This window comes from Xylona heveae, assembly GCF_001619985.1.
Source record: "Xylona heveae TC161 unplaced genomic scaffold L228scaffold_3, whole genome shotgun sequence".
In the NCBI taxonomy this organism is placed as follows: Eukaryota; Fungi; Ascomycota; class Xylonomycetes; order Xylonales; family Xylonaceae; genus Xylona; species Xylona heveae.
The window spans coordinates 1,975,471-1,995,617 of NW_017264195.1; the positions used below are offsets into that span (position 1 = coordinate 1,975,471).

At 49.4% G+C, this 20,147-nt stretch overlaps 10 protein-coding genes across 10 annotated transcripts; 6 read left to right on the forward strand and 4 right to left on the reverse strand.

Moving 5' to 3' along the window:
* The first annotated feature begins 474 nt into the window (after positions 1-474).
* Positions 475-2,192, forward strand: L228DRAFT_219008 (ribosomal protein S2). The gene is made up of 4 exons (XM_018330203.1): positions 475-538; positions 613-834; positions 992-1,628; positions 1,717-2,192. Exons 1-4 carry the CDS (start codon positions 508-510, stop codon positions 1,880-1,882), a joined length of 1,056 nt encoding a protein of 351 aa, XP_018190112.1. The 5' UTR covers positions 475-507; the 3' UTR covers positions 1,883-2,192.
* A 131-nt stretch (positions 2,193-2,323) lies between these two features.
* Positions 2,324-5,329, reverse strand: L228DRAFT_255523 (ATP-dependent DNA ligase; the record flags this gene model as incomplete). Its single annotated transcript, XM_018333889.1, has 3 exons — positions 2,324-2,437; positions 2,510-2,821; positions 2,927-5,329. 3 exons carry the CDS (start codon positions 5,327-5,329, stop codon positions 2,324-2,326), a joined length of 2,829 nt encoding a protein of 942 aa, XP_018190113.1.
* A 226-nt stretch (positions 5,330-5,555) lies between these two features.
* L228DRAFT_245523 (RINT-1 family protein) lies at positions 5,556-8,792 on the forward strand. Its single transcript, XM_018332181.1, has 9 exons — positions 5,556-5,736; positions 5,794-6,041; positions 6,100-6,405; positions 6,465-6,609; positions 6,668-7,049; positions 7,109-7,243; positions 7,300-7,568; positions 7,630-7,880; positions 7,953-8,792. Exons 1-9 carry the CDS (start codon positions 5,569-5,571, stop codon positions 8,617-8,619), a joined length of 2,571 nt encoding a protein of 856 aa, XP_018190114.1. The 5' UTR covers positions 5,556-5,568; the 3' UTR covers positions 8,620-8,792.
* A 325-nt stretch (positions 8,793-9,117) lies between these two features.
* L228DRAFT_99150 (hypothetical protein) lies at positions 9,118-9,812 on the forward strand. The gene has a single exon (XM_018337044.1). The coding sequence runs from the start codon at positions 9,299-9,301 to the stop codon at positions 9,689-9,691; it is 393 nt and encodes a 130-aa protein (XP_018190115.1). The 5' UTR covers positions 9,118-9,298; the 3' UTR covers positions 9,692-9,812.
* A 31-nt stretch (positions 9,813-9,843) lies between these two features.
* Positions 9,844-13,727, reverse strand: L228DRAFT_209467 (hypothetical protein; the record flags this gene model as incomplete). The annotated part of the gene is made up of 6 exons (XM_018329813.1): positions 9,844-10,381; positions 10,472-10,689; positions 10,749-11,222; positions 11,284-12,188; positions 12,260-12,556; positions 12,614-13,727. The coding sequence occupies 6 exons, from the start codon at positions 13,725-13,727 to the stop codon at positions 9,844-9,846; spliced, it is 3,546 nt and encodes a 1,181-aa protein (XP_018190116.1).
* A 377-nt stretch (positions 13,728-14,104) lies between these two features.
* Positions 14,105-15,183, forward strand: L228DRAFT_259765 (hypothetical protein). Its single transcript, XM_018334192.1, has 4 exons — positions 14,105-14,269; positions 14,358-14,467; positions 14,542-14,655; positions 14,713-15,183. Exons 1-4 carry the CDS (start codon positions 14,245-14,247, stop codon positions 15,094-15,096), a joined length of 633 nt encoding a protein of 210 aa, XP_018190117.1. The 5' UTR covers positions 14,105-14,244; the 3' UTR covers positions 15,097-15,183.
* A 106-nt stretch (positions 15,184-15,289) lies between these two features.
* L228DRAFT_259766 (hypothetical protein) lies at positions 15,290-17,340 on the reverse strand. Its single transcript, XM_018334193.1, has 3 exons — positions 16,908-17,340; positions 16,565-16,821; positions 15,290-16,492 (listed from the first exon to the last, which is right to left on the reverse strand). The coding sequence occupies exons 1-3, from the start codon at positions 17,044-17,046 to the stop codon at positions 15,659-15,661; spliced, it is 1,230 nt and encodes a 409-aa protein (XP_018190118.1). The 5' UTR covers positions 17,047-17,340; the 3' UTR covers positions 15,290-15,658.
* Positions 17,341-18,198: 858 nt separating this feature from the next.
* L228DRAFT_245527 (hypothetical protein) lies at positions 18,199-19,147 on the forward strand. Its single transcript, XM_018332182.1, has 4 exons — positions 18,199-18,358; positions 18,415-18,432; positions 18,500-18,608; positions 18,665-19,147. The coding sequence occupies exons 1-4, from the start codon at positions 18,338-18,340 to the stop codon at positions 18,751-18,753; spliced, it is 237 nt and encodes a 78-aa protein (XP_018190119.1). The 5' UTR covers positions 18,199-18,337; the 3' UTR covers positions 18,754-19,147.
* L228DRAFT_245528 (hypothetical protein) lies at positions 18,484-19,242 on the forward strand. Its single transcript, XM_018332183.1, has 2 exons — positions 18,484-18,608; positions 18,665-19,242. The coding sequence occupies exon 2, from the start codon at positions 18,750-18,752 to the stop codon at positions 19,200-19,202; it is 453 nt and encodes a 150-aa protein (XP_018190120.1). The 5' UTR covers positions 18,484-18,608; positions 18,665-18,749; the 3' UTR covers positions 19,203-19,242.
* Positions 19,243-19,454: 212 nt separating this feature from the next.
* On the reverse strand, positions 19,455-20,106 carry L228DRAFT_237483 (hypothetical protein; the record flags this gene model as incomplete). Its single annotated transcript, XM_018330935.1, has 2 exons — positions 19,455-19,720; positions 19,788-20,106. 2 exons carry the CDS (start codon positions 20,104-20,106, stop codon positions 19,455-19,457), a joined length of 585 nt encoding a protein of 194 aa, XP_018190121.1.
* Positions 20,107-20,147: the final 41 nt, after the last annotated feature.

The following is a 20,147-nucleotide window of genomic DNA, read 5'->3' on the forward strand; positions in this document are numbered from 1 at the left end:
GTGCCAATTTCTTCTGTGCTGTAGTGTATGTCTAGAAGCCTACCAGGATGTTTACTGCTCGTACCTTTTGAATGATAATCAAATATCACGATTAATCTGTATGTCCAAAAACAAATTGACGATCCCATATTGCCAGACTACAGGAGCTTCGAGGCTTGTCGCCTGATCGCAGCCACGAAACCCAAGGAAAGCCTGTATGAAAACGAAAGGAATTAGGCGTGGCGCTTGACTATGAATGGACCAGATATCACTACATGTGAAAAGATACTATAAAAATTTGATTAAGTAGATTAAACACAGAAATCTCCTATAGAAATTCGCGGAACATTTATTATGGACAATTTCTCCTTTCGAGCCGCAAGGAAGTGCGTGACAACATACGGAAATTCCAACCGAGACATGTAAGCGGCAGGTATAAGCGAAGAAAGACCCAAATTATCAACATGTCCCCGAATAGTCTCAGCAAATGAATATCGCAGACTGCGGCTTACAACGACATTACCAACCATGATAATACGGCAACTGATGCTTCGGCAAGGTGGGTGCTTTCATTTCAAGCATACCAATTGGTATCTTTTTGTAGCTCTCTTTGCATTGCTAATTCGTACGTAGGCCGGAGAGCGCTCTTCGCACCGACCCGACGATGGATTCGCGCCCTGAACACCGAGACCATCGAAGCATCACTGGAGCATCATATTCGCGAGACGCAGCCGATTGAAGAATTCGTCAACAGCCAGTCGCACGTCCCTGTGCAGCCCACCGATGCCTTGACAAGTGAGAGCGAGACAGAGGAACTCACCACCGCAGAGACATGGGAAGCCATCCAAGCCCAAAGTACGTTTCTCATCTTCTTCTCGGTCATCTCCAGCCTGCCCCTTTTCCTTATTTCCATATTTCCGGACCCGTCCGACAGAAGGAATCTCAATATGCAGCAATATGTACCACGTCTCTTTTCTGCATCAAAACTAACAGTCCATCTCCAATCAAACAGAACAAACGACCGGCCCTCTCGGCAGTGCTCTCTCGCATCTCTACCGGCCTCACGAACTCGTTAACAACCCTCCTTCTCCCAAAGACATTTCCGTTGAATCCCTTATCGCCGCACAAGCCCACCTCGGACACAGCACATCGCTGTGGCATCCCGGAAACTCGCGATACATTTTCGGTATCCGGTCCGGTATCCACATCATCGACCCGTCAATTACAGCGGCGCACTTGCGACGAGCATGCCGGATCGTCTCCGGCGTGACAGCGCGCGGAGGAATAGTGCTGTTTGCAGGCACCAGGGAAGGCCAGGAACGATGTGTCGTCAAGGCGGCGGAGTTGGCCGGCGGGTGCCATCTATTTGAGCGCTGGACGCCAGGCAGCATCACAAACGGACAGCAGATTCTCGCGCGGTGCAAGACCAAGGTCGTCGATGAATTTGACAACGACGTGACGCACCTGTTCGGCGACCAGCTGATGAACCGCAGCGTCCTGAAGCCTGATCTGGTCGTGTGCTTGAACCCCCGCGAGAACTATGTTCTCTTGCATGAGTGCGGCCTCAACGGTGTGCCTACCATTGGTATTGTCGATACCGATCAGGATCCTACATGGGTTACCTATCCTATTCCCGCCAATGATGACAGGTATGCTTGATTACTGAATATGAGATTGAATTTTGGAATTTCATAACAGAATAAGCATACAAATGCTAACATGACCCCCCGTTTCTAGTCTGCGCTGTGTCCAAACAATTGCCGGTGTCCTCGGACGTGCCGGAGAAACAGGCAAGAAGGCCCGGCTCGAGGCTGCTGACCAAGGAATTATCACTTTCAACCCCGCCGAGCGTCTGAGAAATCCCGGGTCCAGGTCCGGGTCCGAGTCTCGGCCGTCGCGGTGAAGGTAATCCTTTTTGCCTCCATTGGAGTAGTTGTCTTCTTTGAACACACACTTACACGCATACATGTTTTGCAATATGGAGCTCGGCCCGTTTTCCTTTTTCCCTTCCCCCCATTCCTTTTCCCAATCAAGACTTGTTAGAGCCATTGGGTTATTCTTTGGTTTCTTTTCCCTTTCATCTCTTCCTAATTTTAGGGGAAAAAAAGGGTTGTTGAGGTTGTTGATTATTGTCTAAAAAGCCGTGGATCTGTTGTATGCCAAATCTCTCTTTTTTTTTTTCTGACTATCGTGCTATCTGTAATGGAAACCTTTGTATTATAGCTATATCATAGATTACTATTTACTGCATTGCTTAGCTCGTGGTATCTTATATCTCATATCTCATATCTCATATCCCCTTCTTCCCCTGTCAATTCGCAAAGGCTTGACCGAGTAGTATTTTCTAGCCATCATATAGGCCTTGCTCATCTTCACTTCCAGACCCTAATCCTCCTTCTTGTTCTTCCTCTTTTTCTTCTTTTGTCATCGCATCCCCGCCAGTAGCACCTTCCTCTCTCTGAATGTCTTCATTGACTTCATTGACTTCATTGACTTCATTGGCTTCATTGGCTTCATTGGCTTGGGTGACGCCATTGCCATTGCCGTTATTTCCGCCTTTTGCCTCCTGCTTGCGCCACAACCCGGCCAAAAAATCCGACGTGCTCGCATCATCTATGCCCTTGTCGTCTCGTACTCTCAGAAACCGGGGAAAACGGAGACTTAGTCCGCGGTCCTGACTCACTAGGCCGATTGCCGCAGTATATGTCGGACTGAGCGTGATGTCCGCAAAGGCCATCTCCCAGACTTCTTGCGGCTCGAACCAGATGGCGGGGATGTCGGCGCCAGTGTACTCGACGTAGGAGGGTTGCGAGAGGAGGGTAGTTGTGCTGCTGAGTTCGTTCTGGCCACCACCTGCTGCATCGGCTTCATTGACGTCTGCATCAGACGTAGCTTCAGCATCAACATCAACATCAGCTACAGCATCGGTTTCAGCGCCGGCATCAACGGTCCCAATGTCAGGATACTTTTCCTTATTCGCCTGGTAAAATTTATCCGTGAAGCCAGACATGCATTTACATACGGCTTCGAGGGAGCCTGTTTCGGGGTTCCGCACGGCCATGAGAATGGGCGACCACCATTTGGCTTTGCGGCCATTGCCGTGCCAGCCTGCGACGGGGATGAGGTCGAGCGTGTCAGCCGCGGTCGAGTCGTAGTCCTTTTTGACCTTGAGCCAGGAGTCGAGCCGTTTGTCGGGCTCGTAGGTGGCGAGGAGAGCCTTGCGGCGGGAAGCGGTGGTGGGGTTGAGCCGTTCTTTGGCGACGAGCTCTTGTTCTTTTTCGGGCGAAAGGTCTGTGGGCAGAGCGGGCAGAGGAAGGATTTTGGGGGCGGATGTTTTGGTTTTTGATGATTTGGATTTGGTTCCGGATGATTTGGATTTGGGTTTTGTGTCGCTGGCATTGGGAAGTTGTGCAGTGTTTGCGGTTTCAACGGTTTCAGCAAGCTCAATCTCATGTTGGAGCTCCGGGTTGGGTAGGTTGTCGAGCACTTTGACCATCATCCCTTCGCATTTGTTTTCGACGGCTCCTTTGAAGAATTCACGGACAGATTCAGAGTCGCTGGATGTCGCGTCGATACTTTTGACCCAGGTGAATTTGTGTGGTACCTCGATGAAAAGACTCCGGAGAAGCTCGCGCCGCTCCCGGAAAGGTCGATCGAGGAGTTCCTCGCCGTTGAGATACATGAGGTCGAAAGCGAAGAGGCAGACGTCGATGGTGACGCTGCCGATGACAACGTCTTTTCTTGCGCGGTTGGCAAGGGTCTGAAAGGTCTTGAGCTCGCCCGTGGTGTGGTCGACGGCGACGACTTCGCCTTCCATGATAAAGCTGTCGACTCCTTCGCTGCGAATTTGAGGGACAAGCGCCACGAGGTCTGGATATTTGTCTGTCATGATTTCGAGGTGGCGTGAGAAGATGGTGACTTTGCCTCGTTCGTCGCAGTGGACTTGGGCCCGTTGCCCGTCGTATTTGTATTCGCAGCTAAAATCTCGACCTTGAAGCTTGGTGAGCATCTCACCCAGGTCGCGTGTGATGCTGCCAAGCATGGGACGTAGAGGAATATGTAAGGCTAGCCCGCACCGCAGGAGAAGCTCTTTTGATACGCCGACCTCGAGCAGACAGGGGACAAGGTCGTTGTAGTTTGGTCGCCGCGCAAAGCATGCTTTGACGATTTCTTCTGGTCGCGCGTATATCTCTGCCAGGGCATCTTTCTTGAGTGCAGCAAGTTCGGACTGAGAGCGGACAGAGAAATCGGCGCCAGGAGGTCGAGAGAGGAGAAACGCACGAGATAGGGCAATGAGCATGGTTGTCTTGACGGCACCGATGCGCAGATGTTGGACCAATGTTCGCACAATGTACCGACTTTCCTCGGCCCCTCGAGCATCCTGCACCAGTCGCTCCACAATTCTTTGCTTGGTTTCCTGGCTGCCGTGGCCTTTGCTGTTTGCAATTTTGACGAGTGACTGGTATACACTCTTGATCGAGAGAGGCTTGGGCTTTCGTAGCGTAAAGCTTTGCTTCTTCTTTGCCTCGAATGCGACGTCGCCTGCATCGCCATATTTGTTGTATAATGTTTTCAACCCCTGGTTGTCGAGCCCACATACTTTTTTTAATGCTTTGGATATGGCAGATCCGCCCAGTCCTAGTTCGAGAGAAATGTAGGAGGGCGATATTGAATTCGTGGCAAGCCATACGGATGGAAGAAGGCTGGAAGGATCACCCTCAATAATGGTCCTCAGAAAGTTAACCAAAGTATCGACTATCTTGATACGACTTTGGGTGCTATTGACGAGTACGAAACACCTCGTTAGCAAAGCGTACGTCGCATCACCGCCTTCAGATGCCCAATGCTCTTGAAGTGCTGGTATATATTTCGAAGGGTCGAAGGTCAAGGGGCTTTCGTCGAATGGAATCGCTGCTGATACAGTATCCTCCGCCGCGGCGGCTGATTGGAGCGATAACGTATGTTTCGTGGGACCATTTGAACAAGGTCTTCCTACTGCTGTCTCTTGCTGAATTGGTGTATGATTGCCAGAATCAGAAGATTTATCGTTTGTAGGCTGTGCTGCTGGGACCACATCTGCCGGAGCTTCCCTAGCAAGCGTATCCTCTTTTTCCCATTCCGCCTGTAGTTTTCGGGCCAGTTCTTCGTCATTTAAAGTTGATTCTTGATGCTCCTTGGCGAAATTAGGTTCGTCACTCTGGTATAAGTCATTCTGGCCATCTCTGGGCGTGGCCTTCTCAGGTTGCGCAATGCTCTGGGTTTGTTTACTGAAGAAGTAGTCTAAGCTTCGTGCGGTCTGGGGCGTAGAATGGTAGTCATTCTTCTTGCGTCGCTTTGACGGCGAAGGCATATTCGAAAACAGACACCTCTAAGTAATCTGAGATCTTGTAGTAGTCATGGTGAAATATAAAAGTCGTGGGGCTGAAGTCGAGTTTATCCTCCGCATTCGTAAGTAAGAGAGAGACAGCGTCATCGATCGTCCCTCGCTAAGAGTCCAAATCATCGGAGAGTCGGAGGTTCCTGAGTGTAAATACAGGAAACCCTGAACCACCAAGCAAATAACTTCCTACGAATCTAGAGACTTTAAAGATGGATGACGTTGCCTTCTCAAATGGCTCTCTGAGCCGGCTTGGAGAAGACCAGCGTGTGCGCGTGGAGGACTATCTCAACGACAAGCTCCAGAACACGGCCGATCTGGAGTCCCTGGATTCGCTCATACAAGCTGTCAAGGATCAACAGGCGCTGTTAAAGAAACAGGTATAGACTGCGTTTAATTGAGGTTGAGTATGGTATTGAGCTGACTATCTATTGCAGCTCCAAGAAGCAGAAGACGCTCTGCGCACAGCGGACCAGGAGTCTGCCGCTCATGCCTCGTCCCTCGCGCATCGCGCAACGCTGTTTCAGCAGAATCAGGCAGACATTGATCGTCGACTCATGATTGTTACTCACTCGGAGACTAGCGATGATGCCGTCAGACGGTTTGGTGAGACAATGGAGAAGCTGCGGCGACTCGACCTTGCGAGTGGCTATACGGAATTGCTTCAGGAGGTTGAAGCTTTGAGGTGGGTGTATGCTCCATCCCAAGCTCAGAATGGATGCTTATTTGCATTATCTCTACAGCGCAGAGACACGCAACCAACTGAAAGAGTCCCCCGAAGCTGCACTTGCACCATATACCCGCCTACAGAGCTTGATCATGAGCCTATATCCCCTTCATGCTGCCGCAGAGAGCGCAGCTCCGCATCTGCTTGACCACGTTGAGCGGATTGGCCGGACGTTGAAGGGTGAAATGAAAGATCACTTTAGCAAAAAGTTTGGAGAGCTACTTCAGAAGCTCAATTGGCCTGACCGGGGGGTCACGGTTCCAGAATACCTTGCGGAGACATGGAAAGGCAGGATCGATAATCTCCTAAACTTTCAGCAACCGTATGTTTGATTATCACAATTGAATGCTATGAGTAGGATTACTAACATTCTTTGACTAGGGAGCTTGAGGCGCAAGAAAACCAGCCTGCCCGACGATTCAAGCAACCGCCTGTTCTTCTGCCGTTCGAGGTCATGGCAAAGCCGCTTGAGCTGCGTTTCAGATATCACTTTGACGGAGACAAGCCAACAAACAGACTAGATAAGGTATACTCTTTCAAATTGTTTCATTAAAACAAAAGCAGTCATGCTGACTCCTTCAAAGCCCGAGTATTTTTTGACCCACATACTAGGTCTGGTCAACACATACTATGAATTTCTAATGCAAAGCCTTGAACCTATTCTTCGCGCCCATTTCAAAGGGTCCAATCTTGCGCTCAATCCACTTTACATTGATGCTACTTCCGCCTTTATCACTTCTATTCTACCTATACTCCGATCAAAAATCCACACTTTTCTCCCCCAGATTGCTCGTCAGCCGCAATTACTGAGTCACTTCATGCACGAACTTATGAGTTTTGATGCGAGTCTGCGAGATGAATGGGGATATGACGCCGGTGCAGGAGCTGAAGGCTGGAAAGGGTTGACGTGGGAAGTATTGGTCCAGGAAGACTGGTTTGGCCGATGGCTCCAGGTAGAGAAAGATTGTGAGTACTGCTACACCCTGGCAGAGTATATCTTCTATATTCTGACTAGTGCGTCAAAGTCGCATTGTCGAGATACCACAATATTCTCGAGACAGCAGACAGCGGCGAGATCGACTACGACAGCGTTGATCCTGGAATCACAAAGCCCACAAAAGCTGCTATTCGAGTCAATGATCTGCTCGAAACTATTACTGGTCTGTCACTTAATCCTAAGCCAACGTGTTGGATTGATCCTTCTAACTTAATCTAGACCGCTATCGGCCACTCTTGTCTTTTTCCCAAAAGCTGCGCTTTCTCATCGATATCCAGATTGCAATTTTCGATAAGCTTCATGAACGCCTGCATTCAAGCCTGGAAGCCTACCTCACTTTAACATCTTCCATTGGCCGTACGGTACAAGGAGTTACCAGGGAGGACCAAACTAAGCTCCAGGGTCTCGGTGGATTGGAAAGGCTCTGCAGAGTCTACGGCAGCGCCGAGTATCTCGAAAAAGCCATGGGTGACTGGAGCGACGACGTGGTAAGAATTCCTTTTTACAGTGTACAAATCACAACGTATGCCTGACTGCCATTTCACACAGTTCTTTCTCGAACTCTGGGAAGAGCTCCAAGATCGCGCCCGGCAAAGCACTGGTAAAAATCTCGCCGGCCCAATGAGCATCAAGGATGTCGCCGAACGGACATCCAGCGCCGTAGGCTCCGAAGGCGACACAGGGGCATTATTCGATGAAACTGCAGGCGCATATCACCGTCTACGGGTCCGTGCCGAGAACATTCTCATCGATACAATGACATACAATGTCCGTGAAGCCTTACGACCATATGGAAGAGTGTAAGCCCCATGTTCCCTTGCCCCCCTTCCTCCAAAATTCTATTTGAAAAATCTGACATTCTGCTCCACTAGCAATCCCTGGTCGTCCCTCTCTTCCGAATCCGACTCCGCAGCCTCAGCCATCACCCCGGAAATCGAGCCCGTGATCCAGCTCCTCTCCACGCAGCTCTCTTTTCTCGCAAATATCCTTGCGCCCGCTCCGCTCCGACGTGTGTCCCGCCACGTCTGCCTCTCCATCCAGTCTTACCTCTGGGACCACGTTCTCTTCCGGAACTCCTTTTCCACCACCGGCGTCGCGCAGCTCGCTCGCGACGTCGCCGCCATCTGGGCTGTAATCGACCGGTCTCTGGTCCATGGAGACCGCAGTGTTTCCGCAGAGTCATCAATGCGCAAACTCAAAGATGCAATTGCATTACTAAGCGTGCCCTTGAGGAATTCGTCAACCGCGAGGTCGACTTCGACACCTCGGGCCCAAGACGATGAAGATGACCGTGCAGCCGCAGCATGGGGCGAAGACGACGAAGCAGGAGCCCAGGCCGAGGAAAAGCCAGATATGCGTTCCGTTTCAAACGCAGGAGCAGACGAAGAGGGAGAGGTGCCGTACCTAGAAGACGTCGAGAAGCGCGTATTCCAAAGCAACGAGAGCGCTCGCGAAGCGCTGCATCTGCTTGGATTAGAGCATCTTTCCGAGAGCGATGCGCGGTATTTGCTCGAGCGGCGATTAGAATTATCTGGGTGATGCCTTCCTAGACTTTTATCTTCTTTTTCTTCCTCATTTTTTATCACTTCCTCCCTATTCCTTCACCTACTCTATGATTTCATTCTGTCTGTTGTTCCATCCGCTCTATTCCTTCATCCACTATTATCCCATCCCGCCTGTTCCTTCATCCCCTCTTACCAATCCAATCCTGTAAACTATACCATATATACATTCATACGTATAATACCATGTAGAAAAGTATCATCACTATCCATTATTGGACAAGACTCGTCACTTGTTTAAAAGTCTAAGAATCTACAAATCTACAAATCTACAAATCTACATTATCCCTTCCATTCCCTTCATGATATGAAACGGAAAAGAAATTGAGTGACGCGGTTATTTCGACAGTCCTAGTATATCCTTCCATAATCCTTTGACGTACAGCCTACTCCTTCCTAAAAGAAGACATTTACGTATTAAGGGCTGTCTTGAATCAGGCTGATTCTTACGGTCTCTGATCAAGGCAGAACAACTAAAACAGGAAAAGAGGGCAGAGTGAAGATGCGAAGAAACAGAAAACGAAAATGGGAACTAAGTGTTGAAAAGACTTCAAGTGATTAATTTAATTAATATTCATTTATGAAAGTAGAAGTAAGGAAGAAGAAGAAAAGGGAAACAAAGAAAAAAAAAGGATAAAAAGGACTAGAATGTATGTATGTACAATACAAAAATCAAAAAGTGCAAAAGGCGAGACGCGAGGCCAACCGTGCGAGTTGGACCCCGCGGTACACAGAAGTCTCGGGAGTCCTTGGGCACGCCGGAGAAATTAGAAAGAGAAAGAGAAAGAGAAAGAGAAAGAGAAAAGGTGAGAAGGATATCTCGTGAAAAGAAGTTACACCGAGTAAGGAAAAACGTTTTTTTGAGTTCCCAAAAACCAGGGACGAGGGAACGGGAAGGTACAATAATAACAATGAAAAAGCTGCGTGGGGGTATTTTCGCAGCGGTTCTTGCCAAGAAACAGCACGCGGGGGGGTGGGGGTGGGTTTATTTTTGGTTTCCAAGGACGCCTTCCCAAAATACGCGACACCTAGGGAAAAGGAGAAAGTGAAAAGGAGAAAGAAGTAAAAGAAGAAGAGGAAGAAGAAGGGTGGAAATAGTTGAACACTAGCCGCTTCCGGTCCAAATCGAATTGCCTCTAAGAAAAGGACAAAACAAATGTGGGGCTGAATATAGTAAAGGAAATAAGAAGCCTTGATACTGTTAAGCAGTAATACTTTCTGGACTCATCATCCCTACACCCGAGCCTGTAGTCGCGTCGTCTTTGTCTGCGTCACTGCCTTTACTACTGTCCATGCGCTCGAGAAGCGGAGGACCAGGAAGATTGAGTTTAGGTTTTGAGGTACTGCCAGCACTGGCACCGGCTCCGCCGGATTTTGTAGGAGTTGTAGTCGATCCGGTCTTGGATGTGCCGTTGACTCCAGAAGCCGAGTCGTCGTCCTTGGAAAACGAGACGTTGTTGATTTCCAGCTTCTTCTTCTTTTTGAGATTGCCTGCGCCAGTTTGCTGGAGTGGCCGTTTGCGGGGGCTGGAAATCTTGCCCGTTGGTGGAAGGCGAGGCTTGGGGAAGCGTTGCTTTTGCGGGAGATCTTCGTCTTCGACCAGAGGCTGGTCATCGTTGGCGCGCAGTTTAGACAGGAAGAATTCTTGCACGAGTCCGATTTCTTCCTTGATGTTTTCAACAGTAACGTGATCAAACGGCGCAGGCGGTGGGAAGGCGGATGCAGCAGTAGACGTGACGCTGTTGATATGAAGTGTTAGTACAAATCGAAATATTCTTGCAAGAGGTCCGGTTTCACGTGAGCAGAGGAGGCGGAGAAGGATGCCATACCTTGTATTTTGTGCGGTATAAGCGTTGTGCATCCGGTTCTGCAGCAAATGTAATGGAACGCTGAGCGATGCAAGACCAAATTCCCTGTCGAGACCAAGTTCTCTGAATCCGAAAAAGTCTTCGTCGATTTCTTCGGCGAAATCTCCGCCAACAAATTGTTCGCTGCCGTCATTAAAGGCGCTTGAACCGTCTGGTCCGGCATCGCCAAGAGCGGGGCGCTATTAAAACTTAGTAAATAGGACCAAGGTAAGATGATCAGGTAGCAGAAGGTACATACCAATAACTCAGCGAGATGCGCCTTCATCCGCTCGTGCATATTGGCGAGCTTCGAGGACAGTCGGTCAACATCATCCTTGACGTAGCTTTCGAGAGCCTCAATATTGATGCCATGCTCGTGCATCGCATGGAGGATAATCTCTTCTGTGCTAAATCTGTTCTTCCAGCCAGGCCTGGATTGTTCCGCTGGACCAACGGTAGCCTTTTCCGGTACTTTGGGCACCTCTCTATATACCCCCAGGGTATGCACAAGGCGAGCGAAGAAATCGCCGGCAATATCCGTAACGGCATCTAACGCCGAAGGTTGAAACTCTTCAAAGCCCGCGTGATAGAATAACTTGCCCACCGATCGCTGCAGAGCCGCTCGACACACCCAGGGAGCCATAACGGGTCCATCATCTGAGACTACATGTGGGGGAATGTCTTGTTCCACAAACGGATCAGGATCGTACTTTTGGAATTGATTCTGATACATCTATACGGAAAGTTTATGTCAGTCGGAATATCCATGTCAAAAAGATCTCGTTGATACCAACCTGCGACTGCAGCTGCATTTGCTTGACAATCCCAATCTTTGCGCAAACTTTCCTCGTTTCCTGCATTTGTCTCATGTTTGCCTCCATCTTCTCAGCGAAGGTACTGTGAGGAGACGTAAATTGCCCCTTTGGAACAACCCTCATATACTCTTCCGATGGGTCGATGATCTGGCCTTCGGAGTCTTCCAACCATCGTAATCGTTCTGGCAGTTCTGGTATCCCAGCTAATACATCGTAATAGTCTGGCAGAGCTGGCTCCTCCTCGCCCTCCATACCCTCGGCCAGCGTAGCTGAGCCCTGAGGTTCGGGCTCTACCTCCTTATCTTCGATGCCAACTTTGACGTCACCAGCCGCTCCCAAGTTGACTGCCTCGCGACGCTTCCGTAACCACCGCCGCATTCCGGCCTTTGTGCGGAGGAGCGCCGGTTCGTCGGGATTTAGATGGTCGCCTTGGAAAAGTCGGTGACGCTCAGCGGCAACGCGAGCACGGTCCTTTTTTGTGACTTGTTTCCAGGTCTTGAATTCAAGACTGTCGTACTCTGTGTCATCTCTAGCCCCACCTAAGCCACTCTCCAACCCATTAAGCGGCCCTATCCCATCGATATCCATGGCGTCGCTCTGTGCGCCGCTATTCGATGCGCCGTTTGCCCCAGCGGGAGTAATGCTGCCGGGCGGCGGGGTAGAGAACTCGGTCTGGCTTCCTTCCATTGGCGCATCAGAATCTGCTCGAAGAAATTCATTCTTGAGATTAGTTCCGGAATTGCTATGAGGCAGTCCAGGAGGCGGTTTCGCTTCGGCACCAGGAGTACCCTCCGGCACAGAAGTCGGCGCTGTGCGAGAAACCGTGGTGCCTTTCTTTGACTTCATGCCTGGAGCTTTTCGGCCCCGCGAGGACATGATAGGTTCTACATGGTTATCGGTTGTCAGTATATGCCCAAGAACGTCCCTATCCCAAGCACTGAGGCATGCAACTCACCGTCATCACTCTCCTCGCCCCCTTCAAGATCAGCCTCCGCATTTTGCAGTCTTCGTTCTTCTGCCTCCACTTCTGCGCGATCTCGAATAACAATGTCCGGAATTAGCGGGACGAGCTTCTCCGTCTCTTTCCGCATATAAAGTGCATGCTTTCGCAGAAAATGTTCAGGATTCGCATTATACTTTAGACAATTGGACCATATGAGATTCAAGTCGTCAACGAATTCCTTTTTTGATTTGTATTGAAGACCCTTTAGCTTTTTCGTCATTGTTCCGAGATCCATAGGATGTTTGATCACTGCAGATGCACATTTTAGCAGGGGAAGGACCATTGTACAAGGTCATAGGGCCTTACCATTGTAGTAATCAGGAGCTTCGCGCTTATTAACACGGCTCAAGAATGCCGTCGAATGCTCCGTCATAGCTTTCAGCTCGCTGAGAACCTTTTCCGCCGCCTCGTACAGCTCTTCCTGGCCAACCTTGTCTTCACTAGCCCATTTGCTCCGATTTTTTCGAACTTCGCTCATAAGACTCCGAAGCTCAGCATCGGATGCGCGGACCTGATCACGCTTTGCGTCGATCCGCGCGATAAGGTGCTTGAGAGTCAGACTGGAAGCACCGAGGTTTGCGCTACTTAAACTGCCTGGTTGAGATCCACCAGCAGACGTGTTATTGGCATTGTTCGCGCTTCCGCCGGGACCAGACATTTCAGCATCAACTTGACGTTCGGACTCATCCAGCTTCTGCTGGTCCAACATTGCATCCCGGTCATTTTCCAATGTATAGATGAGGGTATTGAAGCTTGCTTTAGCTGCTGCCTCTGCCGCCTTTTTATCTTCCTCGAGCTTCTTGCGGACTTCGTCGGACGACTTCTCCTGCTCGCGCGAAGAGGGGAGTTTGATGGCGGGGGAAGTTGTTCCTGTCGCGGGAAGCCCGGGCTTCGTGGGGCTGGCAGTCGCGGTTGTCGTAACGGTGCTGCTATCTTTCGCAGTCGAAACGCGGCTGAGCGGAGCCGGAGCCTCTTCTTCCTCATCTTCGTCGTAATCATCATAATCATCCTCATTGATAGCTCGTGCAGCTTTCTTGGGAGGTGGAGCCGCATCCCGAGTAGATCCTTCCGCGGCTCTACCATGTTCTAGGCCAATATCAGCTTCATTCGAAGCTTCGCCTTCCTCAACCATGGGCGCGTCATCATGGCGACTGAAGAGAGAAGCAATCTTTGCTTCACTTTTTCTAAATAGCTCATCAAATTCCGCTGCCCTGGGGTCCTCTTCGACAGCAGGTTCCCCGTCCAAAATTATATTGCCAGATTCGGCACCTCCGATGGTAATCTCCGGTAATGTATTTGGCGTCCGGGCCCGCGAACTGGGCGCGCCAGACGTACTCTGAGAGAAGAAATTGAAACCATCATCTAGGTGCCGTAGGTGCGCCGGGGGCTGCCAGGGTGGATTGTTGTTGGCGGACGACATCTCCCTTCCGCGCTCAACTTTGGGGGCCCCTCTCCCGCCGTTAGAGACGGTTGTAACTCCAGGATGAGCGCGCCGTGGTGAAGCTCGCCAAATCGTCGCACTAAGGTGAAATCGGTATGAATAGAGAGCCCGACGGCTCTAGCTATCAGGCATGTGGATTCAAGGATGGAAATCGATTGATGGTGGACGACAATAGATGGATGAAATAAGGCCGATCCTGGGGGATTGTCGCGCTGAGGACGACTTGACGTTCGGCTTCACCTGCGTCCGCTAAGCGACGCCGCGTGCAGTGACCTGACGCACCGGGTAATCTGTTGGATCTGTTGTACTTGCCGCGGGATCGGCGAGAACGATGCGGTCATCCGACGGGGCCAGCTCGGAGCTGAGGGATGAATGAGATGAATAGTTTGAAGGGGCAAGCTACTGACCATTGTGCCTACCACATATCGTTGCAAGCATAATTAAGGAGCTAGAATCAATCTTTGGAATCTAATGATATCGTGTTGTTGAGTTTATCATGCGGGTACGGCCACCTTTCGCCGGTAAGTGTCTCGCCGGCCCCGTGTTTGACCTGTGCCAGTTGTAGGTTACGCTGGGGAATTGAGAAGCTCACTGTAAGCTTTCATGTAGGGGGATTCTGCGTCCTCCTCTTAGGTGCCGCATATTTGGGCCTCTCGAGCATTCAAATAAAGGTTATCAACGACAAAATACTCCATCTTGTGACCTTCTTCATCCTCTCAGTAAGCCTTACTCATTCTCAAAGGGAGCTCGATGGGCAATCAAATTAGCCGTGCTAATACAATGCGAATTGCAGCTATGCTTTTACTGGGTTTTGGAAACAACCCGCCGCAGGGCGATGAACTTCACTTTGATTGTCTGCACGGGCATTCTTGGTGTCGGATCTGAGTTTATACAGGCGGTGATTCCGGTACAGCTAACATCTTTGCGCTATTGCTTGAATAAGTAACTAATTTTATGTATCTAGAATGGTCGACAATTCGATCCATATGATATCCTGGCCAACCTCGTCGGATCTCTCATAGCTGTTGCTCTGTGTAGCTGGTATCACAAGGGAATGCTCGAACGTCGCCGGCGAACTAGGCAGTACCAAGCCGTCTCTGGCCAGGAGGAAGAGCCAGACGTTGAACTTGGCGGTCTGGAACCCCAGGAGACTGGTGTGACAAGAGATGAGCCGCAGGAGCGCACAGTGGAGGAGGAGCTTGATAACTGGGATGAAAACGCCGAAGACAATTGGGAGGACGATGAACCATCTGCTCAGCCAGAAGGCAGCAAGGCTACAGGCCAGAAAGCCTCTGGTGGTGAGGGTGCTGTGGACGAAGCTGGGAAAGGAAAGAAGAGAGACGACTGATAAATGACTTCAATCAATCTTGAATTATGATATCCTGTTATCGAAATGAAAGAAATAATAGCATTCACCTTCAACGTACAGCAGGGCATTTATTGTGGATACAGTAAGCCGTACGCGCATTACGTTTCTATGGTCAGCACCGGCATACACTTTCCCGGTAATTCCTCTTAGAATATTGAGTGCACGTTAATTCAAAGGTCCACGTTCGAATCAGGGTTAATAGGTCGATATTTCTCTGCTTGCGCCAATTTTTCTTTTCTTTCTTCCCATGAGAAACTGAAAAACTAGAGAAATATTCTATCGCGAGGCTCTAAGTTGATATAAACAGTCCAAGGCGCTATTTGGATATCTTCGTCGCCAAAACTTCGCTAGGCCAAAATCTGTTCGGCCACTCTGATGTATAGACACTGAAAGAAACTATTGCATGCTGAAAATGAGGGGGGGGAAAGAAAAAAGGGGTGGATGCTGAGAAGAAAGAGAAAAGAAAAGAAAGCAAGGGAATATCCAAGGGAAGTTAACCCAACTTGGAGATGCTAGTAGGGTCATAGAAATTGGAAGTGCCTTATTTTGATGCTTCCTCGCCCTCAGAAGGAATAGGTCCATATGCCTTCTGAACATTCTGTACTAGCTCAGCCAAGAGTCTGGCTCTTTTTGCAGAGGGTCCGGCTTCGTCATTATAGTCTTCCTCATCACTGTCTTCCACTTCATCGATAGGCGTTTTATCAGTTTGTGCCGGCTCTGGAGAAGCGGGAATGCTTCCAGCTTGCCTTGCATTCCACTCCTCCATGAGTACCTGGTAGATGAATGCATATTGCGGTTCCGATTGAACCATCCACATGCGTTGCTCTCGCAGGGAGGTGACTGTCTCATATATCTTATCGACATCATCTGGCACATTGTCCATTCCTCCCGAGTGCAGCTCTCGCAGGAGGTGGTCCAGGGCGATAAAAGTTCCAGAGCGACCGACACCAGCGCTACAATGTACAATGCGAGGATTGTTTGTGCCTTCGTTCTTCTCTACTGATAGCGCAATCAGCTTGACCAACGCAGCACGATCCTCGCGTTCTGGGATGGTGTGATCAGGCCAGCCAGCAAAGAGAAAATGCCAGACTGTCTTCTCAACCTCGCCCACACGCAATGAAAGTTTACGAATAATGGACCGAGTAGCATCATCTTCGGAATATTCCTCAAGCCTGATGCTTCCTTCGACCTCTTTGCTTGATTCTGTGCTCACTTGGAACATCATTGGCTCACTTCCCATCTCTGCTGGGAAGTACTGTGAGCATTTCTCGCGTCCACTCTCAAACGTCCTTGTGAGCATAACAATGACTGCCACATCTGCAGTCTCATGCCAGACCATTCCCCAAAAATGACCAAACAATAGGTTCTTGGGACCCTATTCAAATCCCTGTCAGCACGTGATCAAGTAAGAGCAGCCAAAAAATGCATGTTGTCAAGGACCATATACCTGGGTTGAAATATACTTTTCTACTGTACCAGTCGAGCTCTGCAGAGACACAGGAGAAGCGTTTATATAGTCGCATTCACCCTCTGGAACTTTGAGGTGGACTCGAGAATTGGCCCAAGGCTGAATGTCCAAGTAACGATTCCGCACCAAGGATGCCTCATCTTGAGGCAATTTGAATCTCGACTCGGGATTTTTGTGTGCATCCTCAAGCCGTCCTCTTTGGAGAACAGTGAGACTGGCGAACTTTTGCCGCAATGCTTAATCGAACACTATCAGCAACGCATTCTCCGAATGCTCCTAAGAACAAGCATCTATGTCAACGCAGCATGATAAAAATGCTTACCAAGGCGACTTTGGCGTAAAAACGCCGGCGGATGAAGTTCTACTAGAGCATTTCGAGATTGCTCACGTGACGAAGGAGGGCTGGAGGAAGTTGAAGACGAAGCAGCGGCAGGTCTCGGTACTGACAAGGGCGCAGCCATAGCCTGCTCGGCTGGGCGATTGCCTGCAGCTTTGCGCCGCCAATGGACTCGGAGGTGATGCAGGTTGACCGAGCTGACGGTGGTTGGGCGAGCAAGGCGAGCAAGGCGGTTAGCGGTGATGTCTCGATGCAGCACGGTGCAGGAGCGACTATGCCCACTGCAGATTTATCGCCAAAAGCGCTGTGGGGACGTCAGGGACCACCAGGGCGAGGAAATTGAGTGCGCAGTGGGAAGGCGAAGGACACCGGATGACACCCAAGAAAAATCCAAATGGAAAGGTGCGTGATGCAGCCCTATCTATGATATTTATATCCGATAGATATACACAATACAGTATACACTGGCAGCAATTTGTCAACCCTTCTGTGGCAAGTGCCTGTGTTTCAAGACGAACCTTGAGAGTTAGTTCCAATATAGTATATATATTCGGGGAGCCGAATAATCTGACAGGAGAGCCTAAAAAACACACTAGGTGGGCTAATGAACTCGACTCTGCCTATGGCTTGAATCACTCGCAGTGAGGGACGAGCTTACGACCCTTGAGCCACTCGTCCCGCATTTGAAGGGGGCGATGAAATCACCTGGTACGGTCATTAATTGTGTTTCAAGAAGCCAACAGGGTGGATGATGGGCTAAGCCCCTTGGACGCCCAACGAAGACCACGAATTGTGCTTCGATGAGATTTTACTCGAATCAAGAATCGGTAACCATATAATCCCGCTTGCTTGATACGCATATAATATCTCTATTAATATATTTCATACGGCCAATTGGTGTTGCGAGGCTGGACGCTGCCGCACATGACATTGGGCATCTATCTTTGGGAAAGCAAAAGCAATTTACTTGACTACCCTAGTCTTGCTTTACATGGTCAATCATTTCATCGAGAAAGAAGAAGAACAAGAATGAAAATTTTGGTCTTGTATGAGTGAAATCTCTTTCTCATAGTACTTCTGAAGAAATTATAAGTAATATAGTGGTCACTGGTAAGTTAGCAATAAAGACTTTAAAAAGTACAGTGGATCATTAAATTTATGCATATTTTGTGCCAACATGCGTGGGTTTGCTTCAGCGCCCAGCTGCTTATCTCACCAAGTGGCGTCGCTTACATGCGTCGATTGTTTCTCCTTCTCCCCACACCAACATCGCTCTCTACATCGTACATTTTCCAAACAGTACCTAGCCCACATGGCTTTCGACAAAGCTTTTGATTAAAGCAATGCATTTCACACCTTGCTCAGATCTATTTGGATAGTTGGGGATATTATACGTGACTAACATTGTTGCAGCCATGTGGCTTCGAGTATTTGAGGTTCGTATCTTACACCATCCCACGTCTAGGAAAGCTTGCTAAGACAGACATTGAAGGCCTGGCTGACCGCCCGAGTACGTCAACATCTATTGGCCCGAGATTGCTGAAAAGTGTTTCTATTTTACTGATTCTTGATGGCAGCTCCTCGCGAGTCCGGGTTTCCATCGTGCCGTTCGACGAGTCTATGGGAAGGTCCGCGAAATCCGACATGGTGAACCTTCCCAGGAAGTTGACAGCACACGTTTGGATAGTAAGCACCCTGCGTCTATTTCTATGATCATCATAACTCTGACTAAATCCATGTAGGAAATGACAATTTTAATGGGAAAAAATTCATCCAATACTATGTCGAGGAACTCAAGGAGCAGCTTCGTGGTGGCCCACCAAAACGATGATTGCCAACCCTATCTGGCGTGGCAGTGCACACGTTCATGCATTTATTGACACTCTCGGACCGGATTTGATTCACGCTCTAGCAGGCGCGGTCTGGCGTTTGATTTTATTGGATTCTTGTAGACGAAAACTGTACAATTGCGATATACCCCACATATGGTCGTTGCTCTTCCTCTCATTTCATCCTTTCAATTCAGGACTTGACGCACTATCATCAACCCGGATTTTAGGTTTGGGCTATCTTGTCATATCTCCATGTTATTTGGCTCTCATTCCTTCCGGAGAGGAACCACTCTTTGGAAACCTAGAACCACGCACTACCACAATTGCGCGGATTCGTTCTCTGTCGGTGTACATATCTCTATTATCCAGTTGGCGTAGGGGCGCCGCGCGGCTAAAGGATCTCAATCCATTGGCTTTGCGCTGGCACGCCTCTCTTAAATCCTTTTGAGATGTATTAATATACAAATATATGAATATACAAGTGTATGCTTTTGTAGAACTTCAAACCCGCTGAAGCTATGATCAGTTCCGCAGAAGATCAGTAGGCATCACGCTGTCGAGTGGGGCCTCTGATTATGCCCAACGCCAAAACCCCAACCAAGAGAATTACTACCTTGGTGCTGGCTACTAGCAAGCGAAGCCTGAATTCAACTATTCAAGTATTATCGGCTTTGTACGCCTCGGCCGGATGTTTCTCGATTCACCAACCCTTCCAGGAGCCCCAGCCTCCCTTCGACTTCGCATGTTCTTCAGCTTGTTGGTCTGCTTCCTCTTTGGCTTTTCGTCGGGCGAGCCGCGCCTCCTCCATCTTCTGTTCTCGGTCAACCTTTTTCTTGTCTATGATCTCGACCGCTCTCTTCATTCCCTCTAATTCCATATGTCTCTTGATCTGGCAGTACTCGTAGGCAGCAAAGGACATGACACAGAAAGTTCCGACGGCCCAATTAGACGCCTTGGGCAATGGTGCTGTTTGTCAAACAGTTAGCAATAACCCAATTGACAACTGAAGTCAGTGCATGACGAGGTTCCCTACCGCCCAACACAGCCCGAACACCTCCCAGCCCAAAGCCACTTGCAATCCCTGTCAGCAGGGAATCGCGAACACAAGGCTGTTTATGCACATTTTGAAAGTCCGAGATCTGAATAGTCTTCGCTGCTTCCATGAATCCTGCTTCGGGAGATGTGCCCCCGGCGGTATTTACCGAGCCGCCTGGAAGAATATTGGCGCTCTCTGGGGGAAGATTAAAGGTTTCATAGACTTTTTGATCATGCGTGGATGCTGCGGCTTGATCAGCGGGATGTCCGCTTGGCGGTTGAGATGCTGCGGTGTCCTCTCGACTGTCAGCTGCCATGGTTGAATTTGCTTATCCGAGTGTTATGATCATCCCTGGTG